Source organism: Manis javanica, chromosome X, assembly GCF_040802235.1.
Source record: "Manis javanica isolate MJ-LG chromosome X, MJ_LKY, whole genome shotgun sequence".
Classification (NCBI taxonomy): Eukaryota; Metazoa; Chordata; class Mammalia; order Pholidota; family Manidae; genus Manis; species Manis javanica.
In genome coordinates, this window is record NC_133174.1 from 36,380,603 (window position 1) to 36,395,266 (window position 14,664).

At 39.5% G+C, this 14,664-nt stretch overlaps 1 protein-coding gene across 3 annotated transcripts in view; it reads right to left on the bottom strand.

Annotated features, from left to right (window-relative positions):
- The window catches only part of MAOB (monoamine oxidase B), a 116,550-nt gene that overhangs the window by 23,132 nt on the left and 78,754 nt on the right, over positions 1 to 14,664 (bottom strand). For all 3 annotated transcript variants that reach the window (XM_037001517.2, XM_037001518.2, XM_037001516.2), the window contains 2 exons: positions 3,189 to 3,293; positions 2,368 to 2,459 (listed from right to left, as the gene is read on the bottom strand). In XM_037001517.2, the coding sequence (XP_036857412.1) occupies positions 2,368 to 2,459; positions 3,189 to 3,293 (197 nt within the window). The remainder of the gene's footprint in view (positions 1 to 2,367; positions 2,460 to 3,188; positions 3,294 to 14,664) is intronic.

Below are 14,664 nucleotides of genomic sequence, written 5' to 3' on the forward strand. Positions count from 1 at the left end.
ATATTTTCACATTCTTTGCCCTGTTGACTTTTTAAAAGATAAGCATTATGTTTTTCTACATTAAAAATATATACATGGTATATAAAATCTGAAAAAATCATCAAATAAAAAGGTGGGAGAAGGAGTATCTTCCATATTTTTGCCTTCTAAAGGATAATGACTAGTTTCATTTTGGTGCATTTTTTTCTAGTTATAGGTTGTAGAAGGTGTATTTACAGAGCTTTGAGCACATTGTATATTTAATTTGTGTTTCTGAAAAGCACTTTATACATGATAAAAACTGAAGGCCTCCTCAACATTATTCTTTGAATATATAATGGTACTTTAGTTTGAGTAACCACAGATTGGATATTTTGGGGATTTCTTCCTTTCAAACCAGGAAATGATATCATATATATCTTGCTTTATAAAAGTTAGAAAATTACCTTGTGTTCATATATACCTAATATCTCAGAATGCCGTCTTTTGTCAGTCAACCACATAGAAGAGTCACTAAGGGGAGGACTAGGCCAAGGACTATGGTAGAGAAAGTCAGCTTTTTATGATCCCAAAGGAATACAATTAATTCTATCTTCAAGGAGCTTCCAAGCTTTACAGGGATAAAAGACTTAACTGAATCTATCAAAACTTTTCATTATGTAAGTTATAAAATAAATGCAGATAATTAAATAATGCATTTTGAAAATCCAATGTATAGAATTCACAAGTAAATACTGCAATTTTATTATAATCAGAATAAGTTGTATTGTAAACTACATTCTCAAAAAAAAAGATGGTAAATAGCATTAGATAAGTGTTAAAAAGGCTATAATTAATAATAGGCATTGATTTCATACCCATAAAAGGATTGTACTATTCCAAAATTGGTTGCTTTCAAAGGCTGAAGACATTAGAAAAACATAAAGCTGTTTATCACAGAGTATTATATAATTATAATAAATATGAAAAACTGGAACTAACCACAATGTCCAACAGGATGACAGTGGATAAATATATTTATGGTGTTCACTTTCCATGGAATATTCTGCAACCGTGGAATGCGATGTTTGATGGAACATTTGTAATGGCATGAATAAATGTTTTCATTGCAACATTAGGTGTTTAAAAACATTTTGGTGGGTGCCATTGCTTTTGCAGTGCATATACAACAGTTTCCTTTTTAAAAAGGAGATCATATGTCATACTGTACCTACTCCATGACAGCCTGCTTTTCTATGTGTTTAGTATTATAATTTCTTTCAAGCCATTAAATACTCTTCTACAACATGATTTGAAAAGACTGTAGTGTTCCATTTTCATGGATGTCCCCTAATAAATTTAACCAATCTTCTATTATGAGACATTTAGATTTTTCCTTTTAAAAATAATGCTCCTCTTTTTCTTCCTCCCCCTTCCCCATATGCCCTTCCCCTCTCTTCTTTTCTCTCTCCTTCTTTAAGCTAAATTCTAAGACTTAATTTGCATATCAAGAAGTATGTAAATTTTGTCTAGATTATTTTCATATCTTAGATTCATATATCCTAAAACCTTTTTCTTTTATTTTCAGTTTTCAATGCCCCAGCTTCCCTCCCCAGTGCCTAGAGAAGGAAGACATCAACCCCAGAGCCAAACATATTTCCCACAAATGCTGTTTAGTATGGCAGGACAGACTCCTTGAACCTGGCTTCCATTTCTCTTACTTTCTTTGCCACAAATTCACTATGTGCTTGGACTGAAACCCTTACACTCCTTTCCTTTTTTTCTACTGTCCAGGAGCACTGAGGCCTTTTCCACGCTGTCTGCCTGTATATGTAATGCTACCTGCCTCTGCAATGTATATATAGTCCCCAGCTCTGCCAACCAGAATTTAATGCTTGACTCATGAATACGTGCTTTCAATGCTGCCTGTTTGTCAACAAAGAGGAGCTGTTGGTCCCATTGTGAATAATCCAGAGAACTTCTCTAGAAATTTCTCTTCAAATCCTTAAGAGCTGTACCCCATCCCATAAGGTGTTTCAAGTGCATTTGCACCATCTCTACACTCAACCACCAGTGAGGAGTACGAAGTATTCCTACATCAACAACTTGACAAATGAGATCTTCAAACTGATGGTCTTTAAGCTGTTCAAAATAAAGAAGGCAGCACACTGTTCTGAGGACCTTATGGTGTAACATCATCCATGATGCAAAACTATTCCCAAGAAGTGGGTTCAATGTGTGGACATCTTTAGGGCAGGACCCAGCTCCAAGATTTTTAGCATTCCACCAGGCCAAATGGTGCGGGTCTTAAACGCAAAGTAGCTATTTTTCCCACACCGTTGGCTAGTATTGTTAAGTAAACCTGAAAGAGAGTCACAGTACATGCCAGTGCCTAGTGGAGAGTCTTACTCAGTCCAGCAGATCTTGTCCAGCAGCTCCTTCATTGTCATGTGGTCCCACTCTTCTGCAAGGGGCGCCTTCCATGGAGCGTCACTGGGAATCTACAATTCACATGAGGTCAGAAGGGGAAAACAACTGTAACTTTGTTTTTTAATAACTCTTTCAATAGAATTAAAAACTCCAACTTAAAGAAGGAAAAAGGTAAGTTTTCAAAATTCCCTCAGGTGAATTTTACTGCACAACTACGACGGTCTGTGTCACTTTCTTCTTAGAGCTCTATACCATTCTATCCATATTGAACTTATGGTAACACTTCCTGCATGATAAATGGAGCCAATGTCGTAACTGGCTCTTCCCAAACATCAATGCCTAAGTTACTAACTTAGAGAGAACATTCATAAATTCAGCTCTTTCATAAGGAACAGACAGCTGCATCAAACCATAGCCAGATTGGAGTTTCAGGTCAAGCTCTATGTGTGTTTCCTTATGCTCTGCAGGTTTGGGGATGGTGGTGACTCAAACACCCAGAAGTCCTATCTTGCTATGACTGGAGGATTCTCTAAATTAGAAACATCATCCCAGGAAGACTGACAGATAAATGATCTTCTCTCCCCTCATCAGTAGTACACAAATAGCAGTCTGTTGGACATCTCTTTCTTTTAGAGGTTAGAAGCAAGTTCATTCATTCATTTCATGAAATCTTTACTGAGAAATACTATGTACTAAGCAGTGTGCTAGACACTGCTGATACACTGTGCTGTCTTTCTTTTAAGGACTAAACTTATCATGAAAAATACAAACATAGTCAAAGAAATTTCAGGGAGCTTTACCTCTCGTCCCATGTCATCCATTGTCCTCCAAAAGTTGTTATGATCAAGGCAGACAATTGGATTCCACATAGGTGGGAATGGGCCCCTGAAGGGGTATGATTTGCCCTATGAGATACAAAATATTTTTAAAAAGAAACATTTACTACAAGGTAAAAGTAGTGAAATCTGCCAAGTAGGTAAATGTCTGCAGGCAAAATCATGTTATCAGTATGTGAGATACACCTAAGTGTTTTGGTTCCTTGTGTCCTCAGAACCCCACTTACCTTTTCAGCATAGAGATTTCCAGCAAAATTCTCTGTTATCTACATAAATTTGGTGCCACAACAAACACAATGAAAAGGTTACCTTCTGAAATTGGAACACTTTTATCATGTAAAATTTAAATGCCAGTACTGAAGTGGGATTACCTAAAGTAATCTCATTTGCCAATGATACTTGCGAATGTCTCAGTGAGGTGGGGAGGCCTTGTGAGCCTGGAGGGTCAGAAAATTACAACCATAAACATCATATAAGTCAGAAGGGGATGAAAAACCAATTGCAGGAATGCAAGCATCTTAAGGAAAAGCCACAGAACAAAGCACTGCAAGCTTTCCCCAGGAATCAAATGTGCTAGGTTAACATAGCAGCAATGCACGAGAGTTCTGCTTGCTCCACATCCTGACCAACACCTGCAGAAGTTTCTTTTATGCTTTAAATACACTTTTTATTTTAGAATGATATTAGATATGCAGAGATAGCACAGAAATTTCCTGTGTATCTCTCACCTAGTTTTCCCTAATGTTAGCATTGTACATTATCATGGTATATTTATCAACACTAGGAGATTGGCCCTGGTACATTGCTGTATATTTACTTTCTACTTTATTCAGACTTGAACAGTTTGTTGACTAATACACTTTCTCTGTTGCAGGGTTCCACACAGGGTGCCACAGTGCATTTATTATGAGGTCTCCTTATTTTTCTCTAGCCTGTGACAATTTCTCAGTCTTACATTGTTTTTCATGACCTTGATAGTTTTGAAGAACATTGATCAGGTATTTCATATCACATCCCTCAATTTGGATCTGTCTGAAGTTGTTTCCATTTTTTTTTTTTTTGGTGTGCCCTTAGTTCACTTTTTTTTATTTGGGTATATTATTGATATACATTCTTATGAAGGTTTCACATGAAAAAACAATGTGGTTACTTCATTCACCCATATTATCGTGTGGCCCCCCCATACCCCATTGCAGTCACTGTCCATCAGTGTAGTAAGATGCCACAGAATCACTATTTGCCTTCTCTGTGCTACCCTGTCTTCCCCATGATCCACCCCACACCATGTGTGCCAATCATAATACCCCTCAATCCCCTTCTCCCTCCCTCCCCATCAGCCCTCCCCCAATCCTCCCCTTTGGTAACCGCTAGTCCCTTCTTGGAGTCTGTGAGTCTGTTGCTATTTTGTTCCTTCAGTTTTGCTTCGTTGTTACACTCCACAAATGAGGGAAATCATTTGGTACTTGTCTTTCTCCGCCTGGCTTATTTCACTGAGCATAATATCCTCCAGCTCCATCCACGTTGATGCAAATGGTAGGATTTGTTTCTTCCTTATGGCTGAATAGTATTCCATTGTGTATATGTACCACCTCTTCTTTATCCATTCATCTATGGATGGACACTTCTTGGCTATTGTAAATAGTGCTGCAATAAACACAGGGGTGCATATATCTTTTTGAATCTGAGAAATTATATTGTTTGGGTAAATTCCTAGGAGTGGAATTCACGGGTCAAATGGTATTTCTATTTTTACTTTTTTGAGGAACCTCCATATTGCTTTCCATAATGGCTGAACTAGCTTACATTCCCAACAACAGTGCAGGAGGGTTCCCCTTTCTCCACATCCTTGCCAGCACTTGCTGTTCTTAGTCTTTTTGATACTGGCTATCCTAACTGGTGTGAGGAGATATCTCATTGCTGTTTTTATTTTCATTTCCCTGATAATTAGCAATGTGGTACATCTTTTCATGTGCCTGTTGGCCATCTGAATTTCTTCTTTGGAGAACTGTCTGTTCATATCCTCCACTCATTTTTTAATTGAGTTATTTGCTTTTTGGGTGTGAAGGTTTGTGAGTTCTTTATACATTTTGTATGTTAACCTGTTGCTGGATATGTTGCTTACAAATATATTCTCCCATACTGTAGGATGCCTTTTCGTTCTGATGATGGTGTCTTTTGCTGTACAGAAGCTTTTTAGTTTGATGAGTCGCATTTGTTCATTTTTGCTTTTGTTTCCTTTGCTCAAGAAGATGCATTCAGAAAAAGTTGCTCATGTTTATATTCAGGTTATTTGCCTATGTTGTCTTCTAAGAGTTTTATGGTTTCATGACTTACATTCAGGTCTTTGATCCATTTCAAATTTACTTTTGTGTATGGGGTTAGACAATGATCCAGTTTCATTCTCTTGCATGTAGCTGTCCAGTTTTGCCAACACCAGCTGTTGAAGAGGCTGTCATTTTCCCATTGTATGCCCATGGCTCCTTTATCATATATTAATTGACCACATATGCTTGGGTTTGTGTCTGGGCTCTCTAGTCTGTTCCACTGGTCTATGCATCTGCTCTTGTGCCAGTACCAAATTGTCTTGATTACTGTGGCTTTGTACTAGAGCTTGAAGTTCGGGAGCATAATCCCCCCAGCTTTATTCTTCCTTCTCAGGATTGCTTTGGCTACTTGGGGTCTTTTGTGGTTCCATGTGAATTTTAGAACTACTTTCTCTTGTTTCCTGAAGAATGCTGTTGGTATTTTGACAGGAATTGCATTGAATCTGTAGATTGCTTTAGTCGGGATGGCCATTTTGACAATATTAATTCTTCCTATCCATGAGCACGGGATGTGTTTCCATTTACTGGTATCTTTAATTTCTCTCACGAGTGTCTTGCAGTCTTCAGAGTATAGGTCTTTTACTTCCTTGGTTAGGTTTATTCCTAGATATTTTATTATTTTTGATGCGATTGTGAAAGGAATTGTTTTTCTGATTTCTCTTTCTGCTAGTTCATTGTTAGTGTATAGGAATGCAACAGATTTCTGTGTATTAATTTTGTATCCTGCAACTTTGCTGAATTCAGATATTAGTTCTAGTACTTTTGGAATGGATTCTTTTGTTTTTTTTTATGTACAATATCATGTCATCTGCAATGACAGTTTAACTTGCTCTTTACCAATCTGTATGCCTCTTTTTTCTTTGTGTTGCCTGATTGCTGTGGCAAGGACCTCCAGAACTATGTTGAAAAAAGTGGGGAGACTGGGCATCCTTGTCTTGTGCCCGAACTTAAAGGAAAAAATTTCAACTTCTCACTGTTAAGTGTAATGTTGGCTGTCAGTTTGTCATATATAGCCCTTATTGTGTTGAGGTACTTGCCCTCTATACCTATTTTGTTGAGAGTTTTTCTCATGAATGGATGTTGAATTTTGTCAAATGCTTTTTCAGCATCTATGGAGATGATAATGTGGATTTCATCCTTCTTTTTGTTGATATGGTGGATGATGTTGATGGATTGTCGAATATTGTACCATCCTTGCATCCCTGGAATGAATCATACTTGATTATGATGGATGATCTTTTTGATGTATTTTTTAATTTGGTTTGCTAATATTTTGTTGAGTATTTTTGCATCTGTGTTCATTAGCATGATGCTGGCCTCACAGAATGAGTTTGGAAGTATTCCCTCCTCTTCTACTTTTTGGAAAACTTTAAGGAGAATGGGTTTTAGGTCTTCACTAAATGTTTGATAAAATTCAGCAGTGAAGCCATCTGGTCTAGGACCTTTGTTCTTAGATAGTTTTTTGAGTACCAATTCAATTTCATTGCTAATAATTGGTCTGTTCAGATTTTCTGTTTCTTTCTGTGTTAGCCTTGGAAGGTTGTATTTTTCTAGAAAGTTGTCCATTTCCTCTAGGTTATCCAGTTTGTTAGCATATAATTTTTCATAGTATTCTCTAATAATTCTTTGTATTTCTGTGGTGTCTGTAGTGGTTTTACCTTTCTTATTTCTGATTCTGATTTTGTTTGTAGACTTATTTTCTTGATAAGACTGACTAAGGGTTTATATATTTTGTTTATTTTCTTGAAGAACCAGCTCCTGCTTTTATTGATTCTTTCTGTTGTCTTATTCTTCTCGATGTTATTTATTTCTGCTCTAATCTTTATTATGTCCCTCCTTCTCCTGACTTTGGGCCTCATTTGTTCTTCTTTTTCTAGTTTGACTAATTGTGAGTTTAGACTGTTCACATGGGATTGTTCTTCTTTCCTGAGGTAGACGTGTATTACAATATACTTCCCTCTTAGCACGGCCTTCATTGCATCCCACAGATTTGGTGGTGTTGAATTATTGTGGTCATTTGTCTCCATATATTGCTTGATCTCTGTTTTTATTTGGTCATTGATCCATTGGTTATTTAGGAGCATGTTGTTAAGCCTCCATGTGTTTGTGGGCTTTTTCATTTTCTTTGCATAATGCATTTCTAGTTTCATGCCTTTGTGGTCTGAGAAACTGGTTGGTACAATTTCAATCTTTTTCAATTTACTGAGGCTCTTTTTTGTGGCCTAGTATATGATCTATTCTTGAAAATGTTCCATGTGCACTTGAGAAGGATGTGTATTCTGGTGCTTTTGGGTGGAGAGTTCTGTAGATGTCTGTTAGGTCCATCTGTTCTAATGTGTTGTTCAATGCCTCTGTCTCCTTATTTTCTGTCTGGTTGATCTGTCCTTTAGAGTGAGTGGAGTGTTGAAGTCTCCTAGAATGAATGCATTACATTCTATTTCCCCTTTTAATTCTGTTAGTATTTGTTTCACATATGTAGGTGTTCCTGTGTTGGGTGCATAGATATTTATAATGGTTATATCCTCTTGTTGAATTGACCCCTTTATCATTATGTAATGACTATTTTGTCTGATACAAGTACTGCAACACCTGCTTTTTTCTCCCTTTTTTTTGCATGATATATCTTTTTCCATCCCTTCACTTTTAGTCTGTGTATGTCTTTGGGTTTCAAGTAAGTCTTTTGTAGGCAGCATATAGTTGGGTCTTGTTTTTTTATCCATTCAGTGACTCTATATCTTTTGATTGGTGCATTCAGATCATTTACATTTAGGGTAATTATTGATAGGTATGTACTTGTTGCCATTGCAGGCTTTGGATTCGTGGTTACCAAAGATTCAAGGGTAACTTCCTTACTATCTAAGAGTCTAACTTAACTCACTCAGTATGCTATTACAAACACAATCTAAAGGTTCTTTTTTTTCCCTCCTTTTCTTTGTCCTCCATTCCTTATATATTAGGTATCATTTTCTGTACTCTTTGTCTATCCCTTTTTATTACCTATGGTGACACCTATTTGACCTTAGGAACACTTCCATCTGTAGCAGTCCCTCCAAAATATATTGTACTGATGGTTTGTGGGAGGTAAATTCTCTCAGCTTTTACTTATCTGGAAATTGTTTAATCCCACCTTCAAATGTAAATGACAATCTTGCCAGAGAGAGTATTCTTGGTTCAAGGCTCTTCTGCTTCATTGCATTAAATACATCATGCCACTCCCTTCTGGGCTGTAAGGTTTCTGTTGAGAAGTCTGATGATAGCCTGATGGGCTTTCCTTTCTATATGATTTTTTTCTCTCTCTCTGGCTGCTTTTAATAGTCTGTCTTTATCCTTGATCTTTGCCATTTTAATTATTATTTGTCTTGATGTTCTCCTTGCATCCCTTGTGTTGGGAAATCTGTGCATCTCCATGGCCTGAGAGACTATATCCTTCCCCAGACAGGGGAAGTTTTCAGCAATTACTTCCTCAAAGACACTTTCTATCCATTTTTCTCTCTCTTCTTCTTCTGATACTCCTATAGTACGAATATTCTTCCATTTCAATTGGTCACACAGTTCTCTCAGTATTTTTCATTCCTAAAGATCCTTTTTTCTCTCTGTGCCTCAGCTTCTTTGTATTCTTCTTATCTAATTTCTATTTCATTTAATCGTCTCCTCCACCATATCTAATCTGCTTTTAATACCCTCCATTGTATTCCTCAAGGATTGAATCTCCATCCTAAATTCCTTCCTGAGTTCTTGAATTTTTTTCTGTACCTCCAGGAGTGTGTTTATGATTTTTATTTTGAAATCTCTTTCAGGAAGATTTATTAGTTCCATCTCACTCGACCCTTTTTCTGATGTTGAGATTTTGCTTTGAACCAGGTTCCTTTGATGTTTCACATTTGTAGGTGGCACCCTCTAGTGCCCAGAAGCTCTACTCTCTGGAGCTGCTCAGCCCCTGGAGTGATGTTGGGGGTCACAGAGGAGTGGTGCTGGTGCCTGGGGGGAGGAAAGAGAAGTTTGCTGCTTCACAGCTGCTATGCCTGTCTCCACTGCCAGAGCCAGTGGGCCAAGCACACAGGTGTAAGCCTCTATGCTTTGTGTTTGTAGCTGCTGCAGGCAGGGCTTCCCTCTGGCTGGTCTGATGCCAGAAAAGGGTTTGTGAGCCAGGTGCGGGCTGGCTGAGAGGAAGGCACAGCAGGCTGTGTATCATGGTGGGGGGCCTTGGAGTTGTGTAGCCAGTCAGGGGGATGGAGTGCCGGAAGATCATGAAAGTTCCCACCCTGCTGGGCAGAGTGCCCCTGGACAGTTTTGTTTACCTGTTCTTTCTCCTGAGCAGTAAGCTCTGTGCAATCCTTGCCCCTTTAGCATCCCTCTCGCTGTTAGGAAGTCTCTCAGATGGCCTGCCCAGATCACTGGATATGGATCCCTGTTTTCCACAAGCAGCTGGAATCACAGTCTCTCTGGGTATTCTGCCTGTCTTAGCTTTCCGACTCCACTAATCACTAGAGCACCATGCAATGTAGGTTCGTGCTCCCAGAGCAGATCTCCAGGGCTAGGTATTTGGCAGTCCCAGGCTTCCACTCCCTCCCTGCTCCATTTCTCTTCCTCCCACCCTTGAGCTGGGGTGAGGGAAGGGCTTGGGTCCCGCTGGGTCATGGCTCTGGTATGTTACCCTGTTCTGTGAGGTCTGTTCTCTCTTCCAGGTGTATGCAGTCTGGCCAAGCCTTCTTTCCTGTTGCTCTTTCAGGACTAGTTGTATTAATTATATTTTTCTACTATATGTGGTTTTAGGAGGAGGTCTCTGCCTCACCTCTCATGCCTCCATGTTTAATCCCCTCCATTTGTTTTCACTTTTAGATGGGGGTTTTGGGTTTGGGAGATGTTGCCACATAGGCAAAGTCCCCTTCTCAACCCCTCACCTTGGGGCACATGATAACCACCTGACTTATCACCGGTGAAGTTAACCTGATCACTAGGTTAAGGGGTGGAGAACCAGCTGGGTTTCTCCACCATCAGGTTACTATTTCCCCCTTCCTATGTTCTGTTCTTAGGAGGAGAGTCACTAGTTTCAGTCTATCCTCAAGAGGAGATGGTGGAAATTAAGCTCTCCTTCCTGGAGGGAGCATATCCACATAAATTGCTGAAGTTCTTCTCTGAAGATTTGCCCCTTTGCCCCATTAGCCATTTATTCAGTCATTTATTTATATCATTATGAACTTACAGGTATTTACTTTATAGTTTAGGTTTTAATCCCATATACATTATTTATTTTGGTACTCCAATTTTAAATAAGGTGGTCAGGGAGGGCCTCCTTGAGAAGGTGACATTTAAGTGAAAAGATGAAAGAGGAGAGGGAGGAAACCATGTGACTATCTGGGGGAAGACTGAGGCTGGCAGAGGCCTCAGCAAGTGCCTCGAGGTGGGAGCATGAATGGACAGCACAAGGAACAGGAAGGAGGCTGGCTTCATTCTATCTCATCTTCTACAGGGATGTGCCCTTGCTCATCAGAACAAATGCAGCCTCCTGAGTCAGGTTCTCAATGTTGCTGGATGAAGGTGACTACTGAGGAGATGGCCTCTGTGCTGTGGTCAGGCAGTTTCCTGGATCTTAGCAGGCCATCCTACTGTATTATTGCCCTGTCTTCCCTTGGGGGCTCTTTGCTTTCTAATCTCCATCAGCACAAAGCTTACACTGTTTCCTGTGCCCAGCTCAAGGTTCACTTTTTTCAAGCCTACCAAAATTCACCTCACCCCCGATCTGTGCTCTAAACATAAAGTTCACTCCATTTTGAGTCCCTACTATAATAGCCTGTACCTGCCCATGTTATCTTGGTGTTATTCGCTCGGTGTTCCACCTGGGCACCTCTTCCCTCTCCAGCTATTTCAGGAAAGGAATAAATCATTCGCATCCTTCTGTAATGCTTAAGTTATATATTCAGTTGATGTTTGACAAGTATTGGATGGATGGATGGATGGATGGATGATTAGAAGAGTAGTGCTATAGTCTAAATGTTTCTGTCCCCTCAAAATTTGTATGTTGAAATCTCACCCCCCAGGGTGATGGTATTAGGGGGTGAGGCTTTTGGGAGGTAATTAGGTCATGAGGGCACAGCCTTCATGAATGAGATCTGTGCCTTTATGAAAGAGACTCTGGAAATCTTCTTCCATATGAGAACACAGCAAGAAGATGGTGACACTAAATCTGCAGGCACCTTGACCTTGGCCTTCCCCATCTCCAGAACTGTGAGAAATAGCTTCCTATTATTTATAAGCAACCAGTCTATGGTACCCTGTTTTAGCAGCCTGAACTGACTATAGGGCAAATAGTATTCACAGGAGCAGAGGAATTCTTTAGAGTCTGAGACAGAGGTCTGACTGAATGCTTTCTAAACACAATGAAAATTAATTTCTTCTGAAAAAATGAAGTGTTTAAACTAGGAAACTGAAAACTGTAACTCTTCTCCCAAAAGACTGGATCAATGTCTTTGTCCCCTTTACATTCATAATCTGTTGTAAATACACATGCCAATAGAGACAGGCCTGCTTTCCACAGGCAGAATCTCCAAAATTAGCTCATACATTGATCTGAAAGAATAGCAGTGCATTGAGAAAGACTCAGGGTTTTGTGCCTCTAATCCTCTGCTACTTATATCAGCCATTTCCAGCCATATCTCATTGGAAACCATCAGGAAATACCACTGATGCCAAGAGGTTGTTTCCAAAGCAGAATAATGCCCCAGCCAAAATCTGTTTCCCTCTGCCAATTTTTTCACTCTTCCAATTAGTAGACACATAAGTGTTTATTTGATTAAATAGCACAGGCATCTAAAATATCCCAATGAATACCATTGCTTTGTCTAAGGCATATAATTTCTGAACATCCCCAACATATTACCCAACATGCACCAGTATTAGCAAAATTCCAGAATGCTCTGGCTTTGAATAACGTGGTTTTCAAAAATAGAGACAGCTTTAGCTTTTCCAGGAGAAATCTTGGCTCAAATAAAAGGCTGTACCATAGACAATGTTAGGGATTATAAGAAATTTTAAAACTTGAAGCAGTGGTTCTTTCCCTTCTTTGTGACAAGGGCCCCTTTGAAAATCTGTTGAAAACCATGGAATCTCTCCAGTAAAGTGCACACATATGGACAATTCTGAGCGTACCTTAAATTTATCTTTGGGCCCTTCCCCAAGAGTCCAGAAGTTCAAGGTTGACAGTTTGATGACAATAACAAGTTTTCATGAGATTAAGGAGCAAAAAGAACTCTCAAACACTGCCGATGGGAGTGTCACGTGGTATAACCACTTTGGCAAATGATTCGGCGGTATCTACTAAAGCTGCATATGCACATAGTTTCTGACCCGCTTCTTGATGCCCCAGCAAATATTCTCCAAATGCATACACAAGAATGTTAAATGCCCATTAACAATAGTATGGACAAATAAAATGAGTTCTATTCCCATGATGGAACACCATAAAGCAATGAGAATGCATGATCTACAAGTACCATAATAATATGATGAATTTCACAACATAAATTCACAAAAGAAGCCAGACACAGAGATGACATGCTATATGATTCCATTTATATAAAGTTCTGAAACAGGCAAAATTAATCGATACAAGTAACAGAAGTCAGGGTAGTGTTAGTAAGGGAGCAGGAGTTCCCTCTGGGGACTAGTCATGTTCTCTTTCTTGGTCTGAGTGCCCACTCCATGACTGTGTTCACTTTATGAAAATTCATCCTGCTGTACTATGTATCTATGGAAAAATCCAATTTTCCGTAGATATGTTAAACATCAGTAAAAATTTACATACTCTGAATAGACTAAAAACCATTGAACTATACAATTTAAGTGGGTGATCTGTATAATAGGTGAAGTGTACCTCAATGAAGTTGTTTTAAGAAATGAATGGTTGACATAAGTTCTCAGTTCAAAGTGTGGAAGGTTAGCAGGCAGAGAAGGAACCCTGGAATGTCTTAAGAAACATAGATTCATGAACTATTTGAGTAGAAATGGACTTCAGTTTTTGGATTTCATCTTGGTCTAGTCACCACTGACCTACTGTTACAGAGAAAAGCTTCCTGCCCACTTAATGCACTGAGATGGCATCCAGGTCACTATATAAGGTCCTTTTCTTGGAAAGGGATGTTCAAAGTCCACATTGACTATAGGTGCCTTTCCTCAGAGAGAGAAAGAAGAGGAAGTGGTTTAGAAAGCAAATTCCTCTTTGGATTCCAGTTGTACTGAGTTTGGAGTGGCTACCATAATCTGTGACCCAACACTGCTGATGTCCTGTGTCAGGCTGGTGGTTGCTAGGCCTCCCTGAAGTTGGGAATGGACAGCTCTCAGAGTCCAGTACAGCTGATCCAGTGTTTGGTGCCTCCCAGCAGAAAACCCTTTTCTTTAGGAAGTGAACTTCCAGAGCCTCCCATGCCACCTCCAATGGTCTTTCACAAAGCCTGAGGTCCTCTACAGGCAACCCTAGTTTCTCCCTGGAAAAATCCCTTTTGCAACTACACCTCTCTGTTTTAGCTACTGACTGACATGGCCCATCACCGAGTCCAGGGAATTTCACTGATTGTATCCCTTTCTCTGTTGACCCCCATCACTCTTACTGGTCACACTGATAATCCAATCCATTCATTCATAAAACTACAGACAGCCTGAAATCAGTTGCTTAGGATAAAAAGTCACCCTTCACTCCTCTCTTTTACTCCCATCCCATACATGATCAAACATTGCCAGTTCTACATTCAAATACATCTAGAATCCAGCCATGTCTCATCTCCTTCACTGTAATCTCCCTGGTCCAAGACACTATCAGCCCTGGTCTTTATTATTGCATTAACTTCCTCATTCTCTCCCTGCTTTCCACCTTTGGCCCACAGAGTCTTCCAACAATCAGAATAAGCTTTATCACACATATTTTGGAACATGCCACTCCCCTGACCAAATTCCTCTAATGGCTTGCCATCATGCTTATAGGAACTGCAAAGTCCTTACCACTGGCAACAGAACTGCCACCCTTCTCTTTCCTCATCTACCACCCTCTATTGAGATGGAAGGGACCACTGTAAAGCAGGGGCTCTTCCTCTGTTAGTGTGGGCGAGGTACAGCGGGCAAGCACA